Source organism: Cnephaeus nilssonii (assembly GCF_951640355.1).
Source record: "Cnephaeus nilssonii genome assembly, chromosome: 2".
In the NCBI taxonomy this organism is placed as follows: Eukaryota; Metazoa; Chordata; class Mammalia; order Chiroptera; family Vespertilionidae; genus Cnephaeus; species Cnephaeus nilssonii.
In genome coordinates, this window is record NC_137073.1 from 110,986,387 (window position 1) to 111,011,190 (window position 24,804).

General features: G+C 45.8%; 1 protein-coding gene across 2 annotated transcripts in view; it reads left to right on the forward strand.

The window, feature by feature from the left end:
• Positions 1 to 24,804, forward strand: part of ADAMTS12 (ADAM metallopeptidase with thrombospondin type 1 motif 12) — a 183,548-nt gene that overhangs the window by 34,108 nt on the left and 124,636 nt on the right. For both annotated transcript variants that reach the window (XM_079792513.1, XM_079792514.1), the window contains exon 3: positions 22,914 to 23,046. In XM_079792513.1, the coding sequence (XP_079648639.1) occupies positions 22,914 to 23,046 (133 nt within the window). The remainder of the gene's footprint in view (positions 1 to 22,913; positions 23,047 to 24,804) is intronic.

The window sequence follows — 24,804 nt, forward strand, 5'->3', positions numbered from 1 at the left end:
GTGATGGGCTGCTTCTCTTACAGGGCTCAGAGGACTTAAGCGCTTACCAAGGTCATCATTTTAAGTGACGTAGTCGAAATTCAGGGGTGGGACTGGGGCCAAAGCCCAGGATACCAGATTGCAGGCAGTATACTTTTTTGATTTTTTTAAAATTTCTCACCTGAGGATATTTATTTATTTAGAGAGAGAAGGAGAGAGAGAGAGAGAGAGAGAGAGAGAGATCAATATGAGAGAGAAACATCGATCGGTTCCCCCACACACGCCCCTGACTGGGACTGGGGCTCAGACCAGCAACCTAGGTGTGTGCCCCGACCAGGAATCGAACACGCCACCTTTCAGTGAACTGGACCACTGTCTGGCCAGGGCTGCAAGCAACATTCTTTTCAGAGTAGGCCCAGGCACAAAGCCTGGCAGGCCCATCACGTGAAGGGAAACCCTGAGTCACATGGGAGTGTGACTTGCCCAAGTTTACTCAGGCTCCTTCTTCCTTTGGAGTATGATCCAAATACGGGATAATTAGAAATCTGTCCTGTGAGAATATTCGTTATTTTAAAAGATGGGTAAACTTCTTCCACAAGTTCTACAGTCACTAACACATTTAGAGGGTCTAGAGTCTCGATTCTAGACTGAAAACTATTAGGTGTCTTTAAAAATGCTCACCAGGCTAAACGTGCCTCACTCAGGCTTTTGCTCAGTAATGGTTTTGCACATCAAAGGAGCTCACGCAGAGCCTGAAAGGCACTCTTGGCAGGACTCCTGGAGAAGGTGAGTTTCAGCTCCAGCTCCATCCCTGGCTGGACCCGGAATTCCTAGACTTGGATTTCAGAGAAAATTGTTAAGAAAGTAAAAGGTTGGCATGAGGTTGTTGGTGTTTTTACTTCTCCATGGACAGATAAAGTTACAACACGTTCAGCTAGAGCTGGTCGGCATCGTTCCATTCCACAGGCCTGCACTGAGAGTATTTGGCCAGGCTGCCACCACGAATGGTCTGCCCATCCTTAGAGGCTGTGCTACCATTAGCACGTCTCTGTGTAGCTACTGAGCGCGTATCTAGCTTATTTGGTGCGTCCACGTACTGTGGGGGAGGGGAGAGTGGGAACTAACGCTTTTTGAAAATGCACAGTGCCTCTTCATTCAAGATCTTCTGCTGTGCCTGCCCTAGAACTCTGTCATTATAATGAGTTATCCCATGTAATGCAGCACTCCATTAAGGCAGATTTGACTTCTGAATTACAAACGAGAAAGCCGCAGCTCACAGCAGGTCTGTAGCTACTAGATGCAAGAACTAGGATTTATATGACTTTAAAGCATGATTAAAAATTTTATTAACTTTTTTTAAAAATTGAATTTTAGACATTTGTACTTATTTACCCCTGAGATAGAGTGGACTGTATAAGCATACTTATGTTTAATTTAAGTGTTCTGAAATTTACACTCTTTGTACAGTCAGTTTTCTAAACTAGAAAAGGCTTTATTTCTTTTTCAGGATAGACATCATAACCTCTTTTTTCTGTCACACAAACAGACATTTACTAGACAAACATTCTTTAACACAATACGGCCGAGGCGTTCATGGCCACGGTCCCAGGCAGGATGCTGTGAGCCTCCGATCTGACCGTTGGTGGGTCTGGTGGAGGATTCAGGCTCACGTGCCCTGTGCACATTCCCAGCCTTGCTGGCGTCTCACACTTTGCTCACACAGAACAGAGAGTGTTACCCACTGTCCTAGCACTCTGTATATCTTAAACATCTTCAGTTTCCTCAGAGACTGCAAATCTAATAGTCTTTATGCTAATCAACAAGACCCTGTTTTCACTGATAATTTTTTTTATATATACAACTAGAGGCCCGGTGCATGATTGTGCACGGGTGGGGTTCCTAGGCCTGGCCGGTGATCAGGGCCTATCGGGGCTGGGCTGGCCGGGGCCTGCTGGCTGCTGGTCAGGGCCTGGGGGCCTGCCGGCTGCCGGACAAGGCCTGCCGGACAAGGCCTGCCGAATGGGGCTTGTGGGCCAGGGGGAGGAACCGGGGCGGGGCGGGGTTGCCTGGCCATGGGAGATTGGCTGTGGGAGCACACTGATCACCAGGGGGCAGCTCCTGCATTGAGCGTCTGCCCCCTGGTGGTCAGTGCATGTCATAGCGACTGGTCGACCGGTCATTCCAGTCTTTCTGGTCATTCGGTCTTAAGGGTTGCTTAGGCTAATATATATATATATATATATATATATATATATATATATATGCCTGAGTATGTATATATATATATATATATATATATATATATATATATATATATATGCCTAGTGTGTGTATATATAGATTTATAAAAATATATGTATAAAATATTTCCTCTAATTAATTCCCTTTTAATGTGCACGAATTTCACATATATATAGTGACCCGGTGCATGAAATTCGTGCACATTGAAAGGGAATTAATTAGAGGAAATATTTTAATATTGCCATTAGCCCTTTCTCTATAATAGAAGTGACAGAGATGAAAGAAAATTAGTAAAATGTATATGAAAATCTTCCTCCTGTCAGAGTCTGGGGTGTGCCACGGGAACCAGAGTCAAGTCCCCACCCACCCATGTGTGCCTCAAAATCACACGAGACCCAGACCCAGCCGGCCCCAACCCCGTCAAGCCCCGCTGGGTAGGGGGGTGCGGCCTGAGGTCCCCTGTCAAGCCCACCAGGCGGAGGGCGCAGCCTCAGGTCCCCTGCCCCCGCCCATCGCCTCACAGCCTCAGGTCCCTGCTGATTGCTCGTTAAGGCTCGGCCTCCGCTGTGGGTGCAGCCATCTTGTATTATGGGATCCCCGCCTCTGCTGTGGACGCAGCCATCTTGTTATGATGTGATGGTCAATTTGCATATTCCCTCTTTATTAGATAGGATAGATAGATGGTAATTAGCAAGGTTAGACTGTTGATGTTGACCAAACAGTAGGATTGGTGGGAGCCATTGGGGAGTGCGGCTCTTTTTGTTTTAATGCTAGTTGACCACACCTAGCATTAAGCACATGGTTAGCTTGGCCAGCCTTAGAAGTTAAACGTTCACCACCTGGTGCAGACTTGATATCGCACACTGACTAGCTGGAGAGATTTTACAGCCGGTGACAGGCATCGTGGCACCTGTTCCTGTGGGAGCGCTGCACTGCGCAGTGAAGGGAGCTTCGTCTCTGCCCTGCGGATTCCCCTCGCTTCCAGACACGCCCCTGCCTGCAGCCCAGGAGTTCTTAATCTGACTTTCTGGAGTGCAGTGCTCTGCTTCCCGCCTTGGCCACTCCCGGCTGGGGACTCTCACAGGACTGAGGGAGGGGGACGCTGAGAAAGTCAGGTCGGTGCAACATGAAATTTCCACGTGATTCTGATGCCACCCCTCTCGCACCCCACGGCCATAGGCCAAGTCCTCCTTTTGGCCAAAGCGTTCTTCTTTTTACTGATGAACTGCATTGCAAGTATTTTGTCAAAATGGTTTCTGGAATGCTGTCAATGTCCCAGGACCCCTTAGTCTGAGGAGGGAAGTGAAAGAAAACTCAGTGGCTTAGCACAACCATCATTTTTTCCTGCTCACACGTCTGCAGATCAGCTGCGTGTGGGCTGGGCGTGGCTCCCTCGCAGAGTGAGCTCAGGGTTGCTCCAGGGATGAACCTTCTGAGGCCAAGCAGAGGGGCAGCAACTGTTGGGAGAAGCTCTCCCCAGGGCAAAGGCAGAGGTGCAGAAGGTGAGCGCCACTCCGCGAGCTTAGCTCACACGCTGGGTTGCACTGGTTCTGCCACATCCCTTTCACCAAAAGAAGTCACGTGGGCCAGCCCGAAGTCAAGGAGCAGAGACGTGTACTCCAAGGAGCAGAGAAGAGGGAGAGATGTTTGAGTAAGCTAATCTCCCACAGGCTCTGAATGAAAAGAATGGATATTTTGGAGCATCTTTTAGTTTTCAAAAACTCCCACACACATTATCCCAGTCGGTTCTTACATTAGCACGGTGAGGTGCCTACAGTATGGGTCTCCATTTTCCTATGAGAAATTAAGGCTTAGAGAGGTTAATACAGACAGCTGGTAAAGGACGGCCAGCCAGTCAGGGACGCAGCTGGGTTCCTGTCTTTTCCCTGACATAGTTCCATTCCCCACCTGGTCTCCCATGAACCATGGACACCTGCACTCTGGCTGCCATTGGAGGGCAGAGTGGCTGAGGGCGTGTTACTGTTGATGGCATCTGAGGAGGAGTGCCCACACTAGAATGGTTCAGGTCAGTGCATGGTGAACTTCGGTGCACATAGGGTGAAGTCGTGTGACCATCTGTGGTGTGTCCCCCGGTTATGGCATTTGCCGCTTTGGGTTGTGAATAGCATGTACTTAGTTGTCTGTCTCTCTAAATGTAAGCTTTTCATCGGCAGCATTTACGTCCTGTCCCCAGCAATGTTTCGGATGCTATGAGTTGTTTGTCCTCACCACTCTTCTTTTGGGGTTTGTGGTACTTTTATCTGTGGGTTTTTGGTTTGGTTATCCTAGTTTGTCTGTCTGTTTTTATGGGGAACTTGGCGAGGATTCAAAAGCAATACTATCGAGGTCTCCATCTTCCCAGAATCCATCCACCTGATAATTTCTGGAGCCTTTTCTGACTCTTGAGAGTGACCGACCACATCTCCTCTGGACCCCACTGTAGCCTGGATAGCTTTATTTCCTAACACCAGTGGCACTTGCTGACTTGCTGATTATTGGTACGACTTCTGAGGGCAGGGCTTGCTTTTTAACTATCTCCATCCAGTACCGAGCTTAGTGCCTGGCATATAAACTTCCTCAATAGCATTTCTTAAATGAAGGAATTGACAAAATTTTGCTCCAAATACGTCCCGCACAGGGACCGAGGTGGCCTTCCGAGCCGTGGTGTGCATGTGACCGTCACCACAGCATTGGTGGCACAGAGGCATCTTTGGTGATGAGCGCCATCCCTGCTGTGACACCGTGGGTGGCATCCTCCTGCTTGACAAATCCTGTGGTTAGGATCTAATTTTGTACTTGACTCAGTTTTGCTTTGCTAGGAGATCGTGGTTTGGACATGTGTTCAACAGAGAAATAAACCTTCCCACTCAGCCCCCTTCGGAGAGAGGTCTGTGATTAGTCTGGGAAAGGATCCCCGCTGGGAGATCCACTCCCCAGTGACAAATGACCTCAGTGATTTAGCTCTGAGATCAGAAAGAGTGTCAGCCCCGGAGATGGGAAACACCTCCCGTCTCCACGGACCTTTCGCCCTGGGCCTTTTGCCTCATCCTGGCATTTTTTGGTCCCTTAGCTATCTGATGTCACTGTGAGTGTCCCCGCCTCTGTGTCTCACTCATCTTTGTACCTTCAGCACTCTTTCTGGTACACAGTAGGTGCTTAGTAAATGCTTCTAGAATAAATGAGTTTTGAGGCTCTTAATTTTTTTCAGGCAGGAAACCACAGAGAAAAGTAAAGAGATCTTTGTAAGAATAGATGCATCTATTTGGGGAATGGCAGAATGAAGAACCTGGTTACAAGTTAAGTGCATTTTCCAGTGCATCATATCACATCACATCACATTAACTTGTGTCGCGTCACATCATGTCACATCACATCCCACCATGAAGTGACATTCTCTAGTTGTTTATCTAAGGCTGAATGACCCAGTTGTAATGTAAGCACACCAGCTTCCTGAAATGAACAGCCTTGATTTCGAGTGTTTGCCAATTTCTGTGGTGTAAATACTCCACCATGGCTGATTTCCAAATTAATTTCTTGCCCAAATGAATTTCCTATGGCTACTTGCCCAAATTAATTTTCTATGGCTGCTGGTTTAAACTTGGTGGTTTTAATAAGCAAAAATTCTTTATTCTCTCACAGTTCTGGAGGCCAACAGTCCAAAACCAGTTTCGCTGGGTGGAAATCAGGGTGTCAGCGGGACCTACTCCTGGCCTTTTCCAGCTGCTGGTAGCTGACACTGCTTGGCTTGTGACCACATCACTCCAGTTTCCGCCTCAGTGCTCACAGTGCCTTCTCCTCTTCTCTGTGTCCAATCTCCTTCTGCACCCCTCTCACAAGCATATATGTGACTGCATTGAGGGCCCCCTGGATAATCCCATCTCAAGATCTTAAAGTTTAATCACATTTGTGAAATTCTTGTTTTTTTGTGTGTGTTTGTCATGTAAGTTAACATTGACAGGCTCCAGGAATTAAGGTCTGATATCTTTTGGAGGGTCATTATTCAAGCAACCACACTTCTGTTTAACAACCAGCTCACAAGATTTCTGAGTATTTAGCAAATGGTTCTCACAAGGAGGTACAGGGGCTACAACCCACCACAAAAGGTAAACTTCTTGCAGCAGAAGATTGAGGCTACTCCTCAATTCACATGCTCTACAGTCCTTAATTTGGAGCAGGCTGGTATGAGCTAGTGCTTAAAAAATGCTTTTGAATTGGCTATAAGAGACCTGAGTGACAACCCCAAAGCTAGTTAATGTCCAACCATTCTGGTTGTTTATTTCTAGGAAATACTTCCAGACTGTGAGAATCGCAGCAGAAACAAATAGTCAAGGGCATAGGGACATGGTCAAAACTCACAGCTCTGTGAGGGAATCCAGCGGGTCATGGCCAAAGTATGCATAGTATCGTGCTCTTCGGAAAACCCAAAGTTCTGCAATGACTCATCCTTTGAACGTTTCCCTCATGTCAAGTTTTCCAGTTCTTTTTTTCTTTTTTCTTATTTTCTCATGTGCTTTGTCCCATCTGCCTCCTTAGACTGAGCTCTTTGGGCAGGGATTGCATGCTGTGCTTCCTCTCTACCCCTGACCTCCTCCCTCCACTCTATCCTGCAATGCTAGTCCAGTGCCTTGAGCTCAAGAAGGCCTTCAGAATTGTTTTGTGATATAGTGACGGAGCCACACACCAGATCACAGTGCCTGTGCGGTGCCTGTGTAAGTGTCCTGAATGGGGAAAACTGGAGCTGGCTTGTGGTTTCGTAAAGTGAACAAAACCTGCAGCGTGTTGCTGTGCCGCTCGGGTTTCAGGGGTGGTTGGCACAGCTTGCTGCCCGGTCCTTGCAGGAGGCATAGTCCTAGTGCCAGCAGCATTTTCAAGACTGTGGTCTCCCATTCCTCTAGCCCCAGAGCATGTGCTGGCCTCCTGTTCTCTGTGCTCCTTCATTTCCCCTGGATTGGATGGAAGGGGGTGCATGGAGAATGTGAAGGGGCACACGCTGAGGGGTTCTCCTGTCCTTAGGTTGGATCCAGGGCAGGTGACTCAGGCACAGCCCCCTTAATGGGCCGCCACAATCCTGCTTTCGGATGTTGACTCAGTCATTTGACCAGCAAAGGCACAGAGACAGGCAGCTAGATTTGATTCGTGTGTGTGTGTGTGTGTGTGTGTGTGTGTGCGCATCTATACTAATATTAGACAAATATGTAAATTGATCATCCCTCTGTGACGCCCACAGCCAATCAGGAGTGAGTATGCAAATTAACCAGACAAAGATGGTGGGCCTGTGCCTGTGGGCAGCATGCACACATGCAGGCGCCAAGCGGCCTGGGGTGGGGCGGGACACCCACGCGCCCACTGAGTAGCCAAGGCAACGCGGCGGGCGTCCCCAGGACCCCGCCCACTCCGAGCCTGTGGCCAGCGTGTGCGCGCACCGGTGCCAAGCAGCCAGGGTTCTGGGGACGCCACTGGAGTGTCCAATCCTGTCAGCCCGGCCTGGGGGCGGCTGGAGTTCCAAGTCCTTTTTGTTTCTGCAGTCCCTGGACTGGAAGCAGAAACCAAGAGCGCAGGGAGCATCAGGAATTCTGGGAATCGTAGTTCTGGTGGCAGCCCCTGGACTGGAAGCAGAAGCCCAGAGCACAGGGAGCACCAGGAATGCTGGGAATCATAGTTCTGGTGGCAGACGCATTGCAGGATGTCCTAGACACTAAAGCAAAGTGAGCCTGGAGCAAGTTATTGTTGCGGGCGGGGGATGGAGGGAAAGCAAAGGTGAGAAACATAAGTAAAGTCAGAGTGTCGAGGAAAAATTAAAAGGAAGATATCCTGCAACTTCTAGGAAATCTCTACCAATGGAGCAAAGAAAAAAAAAAAGACCTCTATTATTCTGTGAGCACCAAACCAAACTGGGTTGGGGTCTCAGACAATTAGCTCATATGATTGCAAAGACAGACACGAACTCCCGGATTGGAGAGGTCTCCCCTTAGGGCTCCCAGATTGGAGAGGGTGCAGGTCGGGCTGAGGGACCCACCCCCTGTGCACAAATTTCGTGCACCAGGCCCCTAGTAGGTATATATATGTGTAAACCTGTGTGCACACATATGGGTATACACACATACCTGCACCATATATCTGAGTCTAATCAAGCTTCTAGCTCAATTTACCAATTGACAGGAGAACGAAGTTCAAGGAAATAGACAAGTCCAGAATGTGGGACAATCTACAGGACAATTGACCTTGGCAGGGGGAAGGCGGGAGAGCCTGCTCTGTAATAAAACAGACGTAAGAGACAACCCAGGGCCAAGTGTGGGCCTTGGCCGCGCCTTATGTCAACAGATAAACTGTAGGGAGACTGTTTTCCCCAGAAGATCACAGTTTGTATCACTCGGAAATTGGTTCTTAATTTCGTTAGGTGTGATAAAGGCATTGTGGTTATGTTTGAAAATGTCCATAATTTGAAGAACTTCATAGTATAGAATTGGGGTAAAATGGCTTATTGTCTGGGATTTACTTAAAAATATTGGACCTGTTCTCAGTTAAAGGCGACGCCAGGGGCAGACCTGGTTAGGGCAGGACAGACTGGGGTGTCTGGTTAGAAGAGGACAGAGTGGGGTGTCTGGTTAGGGAAGGACAAAGTGGGGTGTCTGGTTAGGGGAGGACAGAGTGGGGTGTCTGGTTAGGGGAGCAGGCCACAGACCTGCTCTAGTAGCCAACTTGAGAGGACCTGTCCCAGAAATCTGCTGTCCCCTGAGCTGGTCACTTTGTCAGGAGCACCAAGTCATCTATACTAATAAGACAAATATGGTAATGGACTGTTACTCTGTGACACCCACAGCCAATCAGGAGGGAATATACAAATTAGCAGGCCAAAGATGGCGATGGCCACGGAGCCAGCCAGAGCAGGTGGGATGCTTGGGTCGCCCCTGGCGATGGAGGAAGCCAAGCTTCCCGCCCACCTGGGCCGCCAAAGGAGGGGCCTGTAGGCAGCAGCCACGGAGCTGGTCTGAGTGCGTAGGAGGCTTGGGTTGCCTGGGCCAGCCGCCGAGGGAGGGGCCTGCAAATGGCCCTCAGCCCTTCACCCAGGCTGGCCACGCCCCCATGGGGTGAGGGTCCCCGCAGGGGAGCATGGACAGCCTGCAAACAGCCCTCAGCCCCTCACCCAGGCTGGCCACGCCCCCCCCCCCCCCCCCCCCCCAGCAGGGACCCTCACCCCATGGGGGCGCGGCTGGCCTACAGACTGCCCCAGCCACTCCCTTAGCGTCAGACAGACTGATTATTGGGAAGCTGGGCAAGGAGTTGCTATGTGGACCCTAAATTTGGGAAGAGCTGAGCCCTGGAACCTGAAATGTCAGTGAGCAAAATAAGCAGCAAATGCTCTTCTTAAAAGGACAGAGAATTGAAGCAGCAGCTCAACCAGGAATCGCTCACATGTTCTGGAATCCAGGCTACACCTTGCACTTCCATATGTGAGCTTTGTGCAAAGTCTTTTCCATCGAATAAAAGATCCTGCTCCCAAACTATAAAGCACTACTCTCTCCAAGGCCCGGATCACAGACACCTCCTTTATGAAACCTTCCTGGATGGAATGAATTTCTTTCTCGTTAGTATAGCCACAGCAGGGAGTCTGTTTCTTCTCCCTGCCCACTTTGTAGTAGAGTTATTCATGCCTGTGTCTAGAAGGCAAAATACATGCCTTATCCATATGTACATCACATGTGGTAGTGCTTGTCTTCATGCAGTTCAAACAGTGGGGGCTCAAAGTAAACGGAACCCAGTGAGAAGGTACCCAGTGCCGGCTCCGTTCTCAGGAGCAGTGCGGACCTGTCTTTAAGACACTCTCCTTATGCAAAGAGGCGAAGCAGCGGCCTCGCGGCTCCTTTCCAAGAATCCTGGAAAACAAGGGTCTCATTTTTCACTCGTGCATGCACTTTATTATGTATGCATGCAGGCACATGTGGGGATTGCCTCCTCTCTTCTACCAGAATAGTTTTAAAGATTCTGTTGTGGCCTTAGACAGTTGTTAAGTGGTTAGAGCGCCAGCCCTTAGGTCTCTGGTTGGATTCCGGTCTTTGGCGCATTTTTCACCTAGATTATTTGTTTTCTTATTGTTGGGTTTTAAGAGTGTTTTGTTATTTTGAGTAACAATTCTCCATCAGAAGTGTCTTTTGCAGATATTTTCTCCCAGTCTGTGGCCTGTCTCCTCATTTTCTTCACATTGTCTTTTGCAGAGCAGAATTTTTTTAATTCGAATGAAGTCCAGCTTCTTAGTTATTTCTTTAATGGATCATGCTTTTGTGTTATCTCAAAAGCCATCGCCCTATCTGAGGTAATCTGTATGTTCTCCTATGTTATCTTCTGAGAGTTTTATAGCTTTGTATTTTACCTGTTGGTCCATGATCCATTTCAGATCAATTTTTGTGAAGGGTGTAAGTTCGATGGCCAGCAGCACCTTTTGCTGTACTGTATCACCTTTGCTCCTTGGTTGAAGATCAGTTGACTGTATTTATGTGGGTCTATTTCTGGGCTCTCGGTTTTGTTCCATTGATCTACCTACTTGTCTACTCTTTGGCCACTACCACACTGTCTTGATTACTGAGGCTTCATAGTCAACCTGGAAGTTGGTCAGTGTCTGTCCTCTGACTTTGTTCTTCTCCTTCAGGATTGTGTTGGCTATTCTGGGTCTTTTACCTCCTTAAATAAACTTTAGAATCAGTTTGTCGACATTCACAAAATAACTTGCTGGGATTTTTATTGGGATTGCATTGAGTCTGTAGGTCAAGTTGTGAAGAACGGACATCTTGATAACATTGAGTCGTCCTATGTATGAACATGGAATATATATATATATATATATATATATATATATATATATATATATATATATATTTACATTTATACCTAAGTATTTCACTCTGGGGGTGCTAATATAGATGATACTGTATTTTTTTATTTCAAATTCTGCTTGTTTTTTGCTGGTACATAAGAAAGTGATTGACTTTTGTATATTAACCCATATCTTACAACCTTGCTATAATTGCTTATAGTTCCAGAAGTGTTTTTATTGATTCTTTTGGATTTTCTACATATACAGTCATGCCATCTGCAAACAAAGCCAGTTTTAGTTCTTCTTAATCTGTGTACCTTTAATTTCTTCTCCTTCTCCTCCTTCTCCTTCTCCTCCTCCTCCTCTTCCTCCTTCTCCTCCTATGTCTTTTGCATTAGCTAGAAATTTCAAATAGCATGTTGAAAAGTAGTAGTAAGAGAGAATATATTTGCCTATATCTGATCATAGTGGGAAAGCTTTACATTTCTCATTAGGTCTGACGTTAGCTATAGGTTTTTTGTAGATAGTCTTTGTCAAGTGTTTTTTTGAAATGCTGTGGTATAGTTTTTTATTTTTATTTTTTTATCCTGCATGGTGTTCTCTGAGCTTCTTGGATCTGTGATTTGGTGTCTGACATTAATTTGGGGAAATTCCTAGTCATTATTGTTTCAAATATTTTTTCTGTCCCTTTCTTTCTTTTTCTGGTATTCTCATTATGTATATGTTACAGCTTTTATAATTGCCCCAACAATTTTTGGATATTCAGTTATTTTTTTATTCCAGTCTTTGTTCTTTTTGATTTTCAATTTTAGAGGTTTCCATTGCTATATCCTCAAGCTCAGATTTTTTTTCCTCAGCTGTGTCCAATCTACTAATAAGGCCATCAAAGGCATTCTTCATTTCTCCTAATGTTTTTATCTCTAGCATGTATTTCTGTTCTTGCATGCTGCCTACGTTATTGATCAGAGCTCTCAGCATATTAAATGTAGTTTAAAATTCCCGGTGTGATAATTCCAACATTCCTGCCATGTCTGCTGCTGATGCTTGCTCTTTAAATTGTGTTATTTGCATTGTGGTATGCCTTGTAATTTTTTTAAAAGAAAAATTGTGTATGTTTAAGGTGTACAACATGATGTTTTGTATGCAGAGTGAAATGATTACTAACTACAGTCAAGCTATTGAACATATCCATGCCCTCGCTTAGTTAGTATTGTGTGTGTGTGTGTGTGTGTGTGTGTGTGTGTGTGTGTGTGTGATTTTTCTTGAAAGGTGGACATTATGTACCAGGCACAAGGAACTGCAGTACCCAGGCCTGTAGTGATGTGGTGTGAGGTGTAGGAGAACGCCAAATGCTCTCTAATCTGGACTGTGAACTTGACACGTTTTTCTATTTGTTTTCTCTCCCTGAGGAGGAACAGGATGGTTGGAGTGGCTGGAGCTGGGTGTTTCCTCTCTCCCATGTGGAAGGCTAGAGCTGGGAGAGTTTCCCTTCCCCAGGCCAGGTGGGCTCCGATCATAGGCTGGCAGGTCAGGCTCTGGTTCACTAGTCCCCTGGAGGGCAGGCCTTGTTAAGAAAAAAGTACTCTGTGTTTTAAAATGGTTCTTTTTGCCCCCTCCCCCCTAATGGAAGCATGAAGGGATTTTTCCCTGATATTCACTGTGGGAACCTGGTTGAGCCTCTGGAGGTAAATCCCACGATATTATAGGGACCCCTTTGACTGGGTCCCTGGAGGTAACTCAGAGTTGTCTGCACAGAGTCTCCAGCAAGAGTCTCCAGCAGGTCAGTCATCATTACAGCTCAGGTTCTCATCATTACAGCTCAGGTTCTCCTCCCTGGCTCTGCCCCTGCCCTCTCCCCCCACCCCCCTGTGGTTTCCCCTCCCAAGCCTCAGCTCTGGTAACCCGCTATCCTGTATCCCGTCTCTCTCTTCAGTCCTGGGGTCAGCGGTTTGCTCTGTGTCCGCCCCTCTCTTCTGGATCCTGGAAGAGTTGTTGATTTTTCAGTCTGTTCAGCTTTTCACAAGCTCCTTACAAAGCCCCTTTTATACCTATTTTGTCTGGATGGCTATTTCTTTTTTAGTTAAAAGTTTCACTAATAAAAATGAATCCCTTGAGGAGATTTAGAATAAACAAGGAAATAAGAAAGAGGACTCATGGTACTAGAGTGCGACTATGCAACGCTCTCCACTTGGTCACCGAGCCTCTGACTTCATTTCTCTCTTGCGTATCAAGATCTCCCAGAAAAGGACTGAGACCCGCTCGTGCCTACAGATTGAAACACTTACTAAGCTACGTCTTCCGGTCATGCTAATTTCTCAGGAGACGGATTTCTTGCTCACTTGAAGCCAGGGGAAAAGATGTAATTACGAATTGTAAACGTCTCTTATTGAACACGCATCACTGCACAGATCCAAGTTGAGCACTGCCGTGTGTTGGCTGCCATAGGAGACAGAGCGTTGAACAAGACAGAGAAGAACATCTCCTCTCATGGGACTGGCGTTCTAGTGGGGAGAGTGACATTAGCTAAGGTGAAACCGGGAAATACATGCCTGAAGAGAGTCTGTAGTAAGTGCCGTGAAGAAGAATAAAGGCAGAAGGTGGATCGGGAGTGCTAGGCTGGAAGCTATCTCCATTTGTGTTTGCGTGGTCAGGGAGGAACTTTCTAGAAGATGACATCAGGCGTGTCTGTCCATGTATCTGGGGGAGGGGCTGAGGGCAGAATTCAAGGGCAGGGACCCTGAAATAGCATTTCAGTCACCCCTCTGGGTGTGCTGCCAAGCTCTCTGCTTAGACCCCTGCCTTTTTCTGAATGGATATTGCAGACGGGCTGGAGAAACACTTCTCAAACTTCTTCTGTTGCCACGAAACCCCCTTGAAGCTGTGGACATGCCATCAATGGGAGCTGGACTTCCTTGGAGTTTCCCGGGCGAAGCTGAGTCACAGGCGGTTGAAGCCTCACCCTCCCCCCAAACAGTGTGCAAGTTTCAAACGACCCAGTAGTGAGAAAGGATCCGGCAGGGCCCCCACATTTTCCCAGGGGGCTCCAGGGAGGCCGACCCTTGATATGAAGGGGGTTTCTAGCTCAGTTTTCCTACATTCGTTTTGTAGTTGGAAGCACCCAGGGCCCAGCATGTAGGGCCATTTCCTCCTTCATGCCCTTGAGGTCAGACAGACTGTTCTGGGAAGGTCTCTTTGGAACCTTGGGAATGAAGATATGTTTAAAACCATGAGCTCATGCTTTCCATAGATGAGACTTTGTCAGATGGACTGTCATAATATATAAAAAGCAACTACCCATCTTCCCAGGCATGAGTTTATTTGAAAGAAGACTATTAGGAATGCATAATTGTGATTTGCAGCAAAATAAATGATGGTGGTTATTAAGCTGAAAACGATGGAGGGATATACATAGGTATTACTTGTAGACTCACACAGTTTTATTTGCCTTTCACTATACCCATGGGAGGAGGCAGGGCCGGTATCATCATTTTCATTTTTCAGCTGCTTCTCCTAATTGCTAGGCCAGTTTCCGTTTCACCCCTTGCATTCCCACCTCAGAGTCTCAAATCATATATTAAGATTTCTAGAAAGACAAATATATTAATACTATTCTTACTTTTCTTCCCAGTAGAAAGAGAATTCTGTTTCAACCTTCACGAACTTGACATTTTCTTTGTGCTGATTTGGCAAAAATTCTGGGCTGAGATGGACTCACATCGGTGTAACTGATTTTAGGTGAATGCATTAGCCTCATTTTAAATTCTTCCAAATTCTTTTAGTCTGTAGTTAAAATTTCCTGGGAGCAAAGTTGGCCCTTCTCCCCAATCCCAAGGCTAGATACCAGCTTTCCTCTAAGGTTAGGCGATCTTCTTTGACCGAGAGCCGGCACCCCAGTTCTAGCTTTTGCACCTGATGTGTGTAGCCATATTGTGTCAGTCTCCTAGAGTTGCTGTGACACGTTACCACAAGCTGCGTGGTTTCAAACAGCACGGATTTACGATGACAGCTCTGGAGCTCAGTGGTTTGAATGGGTCTCAGTGAGCCAAAGTCGAGGGTCGCAGTGCTGCTTTCTTCTGGGAACTTGAGGACAAACCATTTCCTTACTTTTTCCAGCTTCTGGAGGTCACTTTCGTGGCCTATGGCCCCATTTCTCCATCTGCAACGCCAGCAGCACTGGGCCAAGTCCTTGTCACATTGCCGTCTCTCCAGTTCTCTCTGCCTCCCTCTTCCACGTACAGTAACCCTTTGGATTCATCAGGCCTGCCTGGGTAATCCAGGCTCATCTCCCATCCCCAGGTCAGATGATTAGCTACCCTAATTCCATCTGTGATCTTAATTCCCTGGTGCCAGTAACCTAGTGTATTCACAGTTTCAGGGCATCTTGGTAGGGCAGGGAGGGCTATGACTTTGCCTTCCACACATACATTGTTTTGTTTTTAGTTGTCTCCTTTTAACAATGCACATTTTAGTCTACATATAATGATTTGGGTAGTTTTTTTGTGCCCCCAAATGTTCCTGAGCATGGTAATAAGTAAGGCCCTATTTCCCCATAAGGAATATTTGAACTCAGTGAATTATAGCTAAAACCCATAATATGCCATAAAATAAAAGGTGAAGGGGAATCTAGTAAATAGTGTGATAACTTTGCACGGTGACAGTTGGTCACTAGACTCATTGTGGTGATGACATTGTTAAGCTATATAAATGTTGAATCTAATATAATATTGTATGTCAACTATATTACATTTAAAAAGTAGGTAAAGAAGACTAAGAGTAGGGACATAGGACAGAAAAAGTAAGGAACATGGAAGACTTGCCTGGGAGGTCTAGTATCCAAAATTACTTCTCATCAGCGGAGGGCTGAGAAGCGCAGTATCCAGAGTGACAAGGTCCACTGCGTGTCCAGCACAATGGGTGAAGGAAGATTCACTCAAAAGCACATAAATGCGAAATTTCCAAATAGCACTGGTAGAAAGAAAATCCTAAACCTTTCCGGGAGAGAGACAGAGGCCATTCAAAAAGGACCGAGATTCCGAAAAGGTGTCAGACTTCTGCATTCTGTAACTGGATACTGGAACAAAGCAGACAGATGTAAGAGCCAGAGTTCCATGGATCTAACCTAAAGGTGCCGTCAAGGGGAGTCCCGGGGTGATGGCTGGGGACAGCCCTCTGAGCCGCCAGGCCAGCTTGGAGCAGGGAGCTGGGGAGCTCGATGGGATGTCTCCAAGAGAAAGAGGGAACTCTATAGAATAGTGTGGGTACATTGGGAGCTAAAAAGAATGGATTGTAATAACAAGGAAGACAATGCAATAGAAAAGAATAGTAAGTAGAAATTCCAAGAAGAACAAAAAGCTGTGCAAGAGAGGAAATACTAGTAACCTGTATGGCAAAGAGATCAACCAATTAGAGTAGATTTCATTTGTAACAGCACATCCTGGCTGAGTGCCGGGTTTGCCTGGTTTCAAGGATGTAAATGCAGTTGTCTGTATTGGTTTGACAAAGTAAGGGCATTAGGAGAATGGCAGAGGGGTTGGGTAAGGAAGCCAGATCCTCATCTGTTACAGCAAGTACAGTATTTCCAATAAGGCCTAAAAGTGATTTAAGAAAACGATACCATCTTATTTTAGAAATATGGAGATAATTTTCAGAAGAATAAGGGAAAAGGGGGTAGAACAAAAGACTATTATTTTTCATAATAGGCTTTTAAAAATACTCCACTTTTTAAAGCATGTGTTTGAAATACATGTGAAGTTTTTAAAAAGTAATTTATTGCATACTAACCAAATGCATTTTACTAACTTGATTAGATTCTGGATTATAAACAAAGAAAGAAGCAAGCAACGAATAGCTCTAAAACACATTTGGGGGACAATATCAGAAATTTGAACATGGAATGAAAATTAGGTTATGTTGCGAAATGATTACTCATTTTCTTAAGTGAGGTAATGGCTTCCTCATATGTATTCCTTCAACAACTCACCTCTTTTTTATCCCTGTGCCACCTTTGAAGGACAGGGCACTTGTAGTCACACCAAAGAATTAGAGAACAATATTTATTCTACAGAAGACTTCAAAGATAAAGAAGTTTCCATCCTACATTTTCTATCATGCTCCAGGCTAAAATCCCACTTTCTTTTTGCAAATCTTCCCTCTGGCTGCCAGCTGGTGCGTCTTCCTCTGTGGGTCCTTCACCTCCAGCCTCTCCAGCTCCCGGTGCTGCTTGTCTGCACCTGGATTGTCTCGAGGACTCCCGAGTCTCCTTTCTTAAACACAGTCATTCCAGGCTCGCCTAGCTGCTGTTTCCCTGCCCGCTAGCACTCCAAAGTCGTCTCCAAGGATGGGAAGGTCTGTTCTCCGGAGGAGGAAGAGTGTGTCTGCCCACACCTGCTCTCCTTCCCGGGCAGCTAAACATGTTTATTCCACTCTAGATGGGACATTAGAAAGTGGAGACCGTGAGTGTTCACATCCACACCTGTAAGGTCTCACACTAGACCTCAGTTTCACTTCTTCTCTGCTGTGGGCCTTTGTGAAGTTGCTAAGCTATCACACTCCTCATGGCTCACCTATTCCCTTCACTAAGCCACTCCCTTTGGCCCTAAGTCAGTGTTTTGCCATTTGATGGTGGGAGAAGATACAAATGATCAAACGCCACCTCATGGAATAGTCTGATACACGGGTTATCTAAGACCCCAGGGTGCTTGCTAACATGCAGATTCCCGGGTATCACATTGGACTTACTGATCAGGATCTCTGGGCAAGGCTCCCAGGTATACGCATTTTATGTATTCATTTTTTAGGTATACTCGTTTTAAATAAGCTTTCCATGTGATTGATTTGCACAGTGAAATTCGAGATAAGTGGGTCATAGGATGATGCCTTGTTCTCTTGGGTGGCTGCATTTTTAATTTCTAAAGATCTACTTCGTTGGGCTGAATGGCTGTCCTTTGTGAATTACTCCCTTTTCCCAGGAACTGTCGTAAATCTGTGGGAACAGTTCTTGGGAATTACTATTGAATAATCACACTGAGTTCCAAGTACTACCAAGTGAGAAACAAATATCATTAAGAGACAATTCATCTACCCTTAAGGGAGCAGAAGGTTTTCTTCTGGAACTAAACACTGAGCACTTCTAGAAATAACCCACCGTGCTAGCCATGCTGCAAGAAGAGGAAATGATTGGCTCAGTTGTGGGGAAGAGTCCAAACGCTGTCACTTGGAGGAGATTCAGAGATGGCAACACTGCCAAGGCCAGGCGCTGTTTGGGGACGTTCATGTATGTCTTAGTTCTTACCAGAACTCCTTTCTACAGACGAGGAAACTGAGGTTCAGAGAGACCGATGACTGTGCAGAGCCACAGGGCTTGCCCCTGCTGGTGTTGAGTGTTGACCTCGGCTTGTCTCCAAAGGCAGGCTCTTTCCCAGAGGAAAGCCACCTGGCTCTATGTTGTTTCCCGTGGGAGAAGAGGAGGCCAGGACTTGGCATCCATGGCTGACCCAGAGACTTGGACATTACGTTTATTGAAGACTTTAGCCTTAATTCGTTTGAGGAAATCCCACTTTGGGAATTAAGCTTGATTTTTCACCTGAGCTATGCTGTGGAAAACAACCTCCCAGGCTGAGGAGATGACTGTGATGTGTCAGAGGTTGGATTAGAAAGCCTCCACCATCACTTCTAACTCTGAGTTTCAAAAAAGCAGGAATAAATCTATTCATTCTGTCTCCTCTCAGATTTTTCCAGATAAGTCCGTGTATACCCTGTCACCACTGAGTCTCCTCTAGTTAGTGTATGCGCGCGCATGCGTGTTTATACTTTTATACACATGGGTATTTACTTTGAAGAATTGCCTCACATGATTATGGGGCTGAGTGGTCCCACAATCTGCTGTGAGTTAGAGAACCAGGAAAGCCAGTGGTAAGTATGAAGGCCCGAGAACCAGGGTTGCTGATGATGTAAACCCCAGTCTGAGAGAACATCAGGCCCTCAGCAGATGGGATGATGCCCACCCACTTTGGGGAAGGAAGTTTACTTTACTGGGTCCACCAAGTCCAGTGCTAATGCCACCTGGAAAGGCCCTCACAGACACAACCAGAAAAAATTAACCTGATACCCCATGGCCCGTCGAGTTGATGCCGAAAATGAACCATCTCATTAGGCACCTGTGGGAATGTTCCTTAGACTTCCATAATAGCTAACCGCTACCACTGACGAGGCACTCACTGTGCGCTGGCACTCATGCAAACACTTCATACTGACTCACTTCATACACCTTACAACTTTTAAAAAGTTAGTTATCAAGTGACTAGCGCTCTTCCTACTTTCCAGATAGGGAAACTGAGGCCCAGAGGAGTTGCCTGCAGCTAAGAGATGAAGCCAAGTGGTTGGACTGGAGAGTCCTTGCTTTCAGTCACCACTGTATGTTGCATTCCCTGTGGATGGCGCTATGATACAATACACTGCATTTACTGAGTACCCAGCATATGGCAAGCCTTCTGGCAGGCATTTTGCAAGGAGTGTCTCTGATAGTTATGACCCTGCAAATGAAGATCGATTTTTGCCCCGTTTTACAGCTGAGAAAAGGAGGCCTCCTGTATTAACTAATTTGACCAAGATCAGGCTCATGCTATTGCTATTAAACCTTGTCATAACCTTTTGAGCCTTGTCATTACACTTCGATCTTACAATTTTTTGGAATCCATTTCATCCCTTCTCAATGAAGTGATATTTATTCTACTACTTGGACTCGGAGCTGCCAGCCAGCAAGTGGGATGTGGTCTCGTGTATATCAGGGCCGTGGCAGGCTCCTCTGCAGGGCACAGAGAGGTGGCTGATACTCCTGGGCTCTCCTGGGGACAACTCCCTCTAGAAGTGGAGCCTGGCTCCCAATTCTCCAGTTCCTTATGATCACAACCCCAGTCCCAGGCCCCGGTGGGGACATCCATGGTCCTTCCTTTCTGGCCTCAGGGCAATGGCAGCCCCCTCACAGCCCTTGTCCGGCCACCCTTGCTCCTGATGACTCATTTAACTTCGGCAAATGGTGCATCTTTTATACCTACTTTTGCCTCTCAATTCTCTCAAGTCTGAGTGCAGTATTTGGATGTTTCCAAGCAGGCTCCTGGCCGTCTTGATCACGAAAAACAAACGGTTACAGTGAACTGTGACATGCTGGCAGTTTGCTTTTCTCTCCAGTGCTGCCCTAATTACAGCGCTCATCGCCGGATGAGGAACATGCTTGTGGGTCCCACTCCTGCACTGGTCAGCCAGGCTCCAGAAATATGCAGTTCCATATGGTAGCCATTAACCTCCTGTGGCTGTTTACATTTACGTTACTACTTAAAATTAGATGAAATGAAAGCTTCAGTTCATCTGCTGCATTGGGCACATCTCAAATGCTCTAGTGGCTGTTGGATTGGACAGGGCAGATATATAACATCTCCAACATCACAGGATGTTCTGGTTAAAGGAGAGAGACCAATAAACCATGGCCACCCATGCCAGGTGGACAGCGCTCTGTGTTGCTATGTTGGGAGGGAGAGAGGAGGTGCAGAGCTCAGATGGGAAATCTTCCCACCTCACTGTCCCCCAAGCCAGGGGAGGTCTCTTCATCCCTCTCCTGCCTGGTCCCTTCTCTGTGGGGTCCTGGGGCCAACAGCCCGACTTGCATGTGAGCAGGTGTATTGCTTCCCCTCCAGCTGGGGGGCCACCCAGCTCTCCTAGGTCTCCACCTCGCTTTGGAGAAATACTTAGGCTGATGAGGTGATTTCCGGGCGCATGCTGACAAGGCTGGCCTGGTGGAGGAATGCAGATGGAAGTAAGTCTTTAGGGAAATGCTTGTTTGGCTTTTAGGCATTCTCATTTATGTTGCTCATAAAGTAGTTATGCTATTCTCAACTGCAGTCCCATCTGTTTCTTCTGCACCACCTGGCTCCAAAATTTGAGGCGGAAGAAATGCCCATAAATCCTTCTTGTTGGTGGCTTGTTTTTGTCACGAACATCAACATTTGCTGAAAGCAGTGTCACAGGGACCCCGAACCAGCCATCCCTAAGGAGTTCCTGACTTCTACTTTGCTTCTTAGAACAAATGAACTTTATTAGCCATAGGCATGCTTCCTCCACGTGTCCCTGGTCTTTGTGTTGGAGTGGAAATCGAACCAAATCTCAGCACTACACGAGTCTGCTTCCAGCTGTTTTGTTGTAATCCGGGTCTTGTCAGTTCTTCCTGTCCCCGCGGTTTGTCTTTGGAGGATGATACTGAGAATAAATGTCTCCCAAGAAATGTCAGCAAATTTGAAGTCATTAGAGTTGGTAGTGAAATCATTACCACCCTGCACTTTAAGGCAGTTGGTACAAGCTTCAGCTCACTTGACTCTCCAACAGCCCTATGAGGTAGTAGGCATCACCTATTTTGCAGGTGGGGCCACCAAGTCCAGGCCTATAGCTATTGTTATGACTCCCAGTAAAGTGTTCCTTTTTCCCTATTCTCCTTGTTATTCATGATATTTTAAGGTCAATAAGCAAAATAGGAAGTCAGTCGTGGGAATTTATATGAAGATCTGGTTTTATTACGGGTGCATGAAGCAAACATTTAGGAAAGACACCCAAGGGCAGGTTGTACAGTAGAGAGCAGCCTCCTTTCATGGAGCCCGGTCCTCTCCTGACTGGGCTGCTCAGCTGTCTTCAGAGTCCTCTGCAGAGCAGAGCGCCCTGCCCTGCTGAGGCATCGTGTCAGGGGAGAGGGCCTTGGACTTTGGGAGACTTTCACAGTGTCCCTGATCCCCTAATGTCCCCAGGTTTATTTTGACAAAATTGAAATTGATTGAACGACTATAATGTGACTCTGGAGAGCCTAATACAATGAGACGATATAAACTCTGAGATCTGGAAAGAGCCTATGATAGATGAGACTATGAACCAGGCCCTTTTCTAAGAGCTTTGCAGCAATCCTCCATTAATCTCCATCTACCAGTTGAGAAACTGAAACTGAGCAAGTCACTTGGTTAATAAGTGGAGAAGCTGGGATTTGAACCCATTTTAATTCCAGAGTCTGAGTTTCCGATCACCTCGAGTAGGTTGTCTAGGGAAAGCCCTGTTTCGTTGGTATGGAATTCAGATCCTGAGACTCAAGTCCAGCCTAGGAGGCCATCAGGAAAGGCATTTTCTAAGCATCTCCAACAGGCACGAAGAACTTTTCCTAAAGAGAAAAGAGCGTTGTAGGATATGCCACTTCCAGACCTGGCCTCCAAAGACTTACTCATTGACCGGCATATCGCAAATTCCCGTATCTGTGAAACGAGAGTGCCCCTTTTCCCTCAAAACTGACAGAGGGCTTTCCACTGTAGACACCCACAGAAGTCTCAGATCAAAGACTTCATGTTACAGTTCTTTGTTTTCTTGAAAGCAGAAAGGATTAAAAACTTCAAGTCAAGCAGCTGTGTGAACATGTAGCTGGCTACCCACATCCAGGTCAATACATGTTCCATAAAGCTGTCAGTGGACTATGGAGAACAGGTACCAACTCCATAATAATGCACTTTATTTAAATTTATAGATATTCAGCTGTGGTTTTTTGTTTTTTTGGAGGGGGGGCGGGGTCCATGAACCTGCAAAATTGTATGCTACATTTTGGGTAGATGTGTATATGCACAGTTTTTTCAATAGAGTCTCAAAGGAATCCGTGACCCCTAAACATTTAATTATGACTCTGAAGACCTTTCATTACATTACTTACGTGTAGCTCTTCTGGAAAGAGATCCAATGGCAGCTATGAAAGCATCGGTCTTAGGAGTTTTAGGGGCCATCATGACCTATGTCATTTTCACTTTGCTAATTTTCTTTGCGTGGATAAAGAATGGATTCTAATGAGACTTTCTACTGCATGTATTTACAGACTGGATTTTTCCATCTACCACACGGAGACTATTTTATTGAGCCTGTCAAAGAGCACCCCCAGGCCGAGGGCGAGTACCACCCACACATCGTCTACAGGAGGCAGAGGAAGGAGCCGGCCTGCGGATTACAGGGTATTGTGACTGAAATCTCCTCACTGCGTTGAGGAGCTTGTTTTGTTCTGTTAATGTTTTATTCCAACATGACCTGATCTTATTTAAATCTGCTATTTCCTCCCCATTCTGTTGGCTTGAAGCACGCACCCTTGTGTAAGTCATTTCAGCTCCCTGTAAGTCTCTTTGTATTCTTAATAGGAAAGGAAGAGGCAGTTCCTACATCCTTGCCACGTTAGTTGAAGACACTCCTATGATATTCACAGTGGTGAATTGGTTTTAAAAAACACTTCTCTGAACCCCTTAGAGGAAGATTAAGTAAAGGAAAATGAATTTCAGTTTCAGCAATGTTGTCATACATTCTCGTGGAATAGTATCAGACAGCTTGTCATATCTGCATATGGAACGCAGATTTAAGTGTGTGATGATGCTGACGATGTGTGAAGAGAAACTGAAAAAATATCAACACATTATCAGACGATGAAATTAGCTAAGCATTTGTTTCTAGTTCACTGAGGTTCATCCCCGTCCCTAAGCCCCTGGAATGACCTTGCACTAAACAGTTTCAGGTAGCTTTCAGATATAAAGGGATCCAGGCTATTTCCTTGCAACTCCCACATTCTCTTTAATGTGTGGGAGATAATAGTTTATACATAAGGTACCATTGGAAATTGGGACATTTTCTTTAATATTGTATAGTTCATCCTTTCTTCATAGATTAAAAAATAATGGGCTAGGGAGACAGTTAATAAAAGGAACCCATGATATTCTTTATGTCTTAAGAATTTGAAAACCATAGACATCAAAGGGAAAATAGGTAGATGATGAAGGAATCAGGGAAGGTGGATTCTAATAGGGTTGAAGGGGACTCAGAACTTGATCTTTGTCAGTGGGAAAAATGAAAGGAAATTGAAAGAACAGGGGACTTCTCTATAGACCTCACCCTGACCCTATGAGAGATGGCAACTTTCCTGGGAGTTTCTTCTGTAATCTTAGCAGAGTATGTAAGCAACAGAAACTTTTGAGTCAATGATGTTTTCTGTACACAAAAATATACAGCTGTTTGAATTCCTCAACTTTAGTAAGATATTGCACTTTGTCCTAAATTAGATAATTTCCTGTCTAAATCTCCTTCTAGCAAGTATCAAGAGAAGGCTAATTTGACGGATAAAGGAACCAATCCAGATAACTTAGTCTCCATGGGAATTTTTAGGACTCAGTTTATCACCAGTCCAATCACCTGGATAATTACCCAATTTCTATTCTACATTGGATGATAGGTAACACTTTGTGTGTGTGAATCAATATTTCTTAGATCACTAGGTAACCAATTCGGCAGAGAGAGTTACTAAGGCAGTGAGTGGATTTGGCTAGATAATTGCTCTGTGAAATCAGTTATGCTTTTCCTCATCCACCCACCTTGAACACCATCTTTGCCTTGTAACTTCCATGTTGAGGTAGAGTTGATTAATAACGAATGGAGAAGAGCATGCGTTTAGTCATAAAGTCAGAGAGATGGACGGGGTTTACAAATGCCATGCTCCCGTTAGGTCTCATACAACACCACAGTTACAATGCTTGCCACACCCTTTTTCATTATTGTCCTTCTAGGTCAACCTTAAGACTTACCACTTCCACTTCTATGAAACCTTCTTTGAGTAATCCCACCTTGGAGCAATCTTTGCATTACGAATCTCTCCATACACAGCTTCTAAAAGAAGCTTGTCCCACTTGAACAGCTCTGTTGGAAGGACCTTTGAGAGTGTAGCCTCCTTTTTT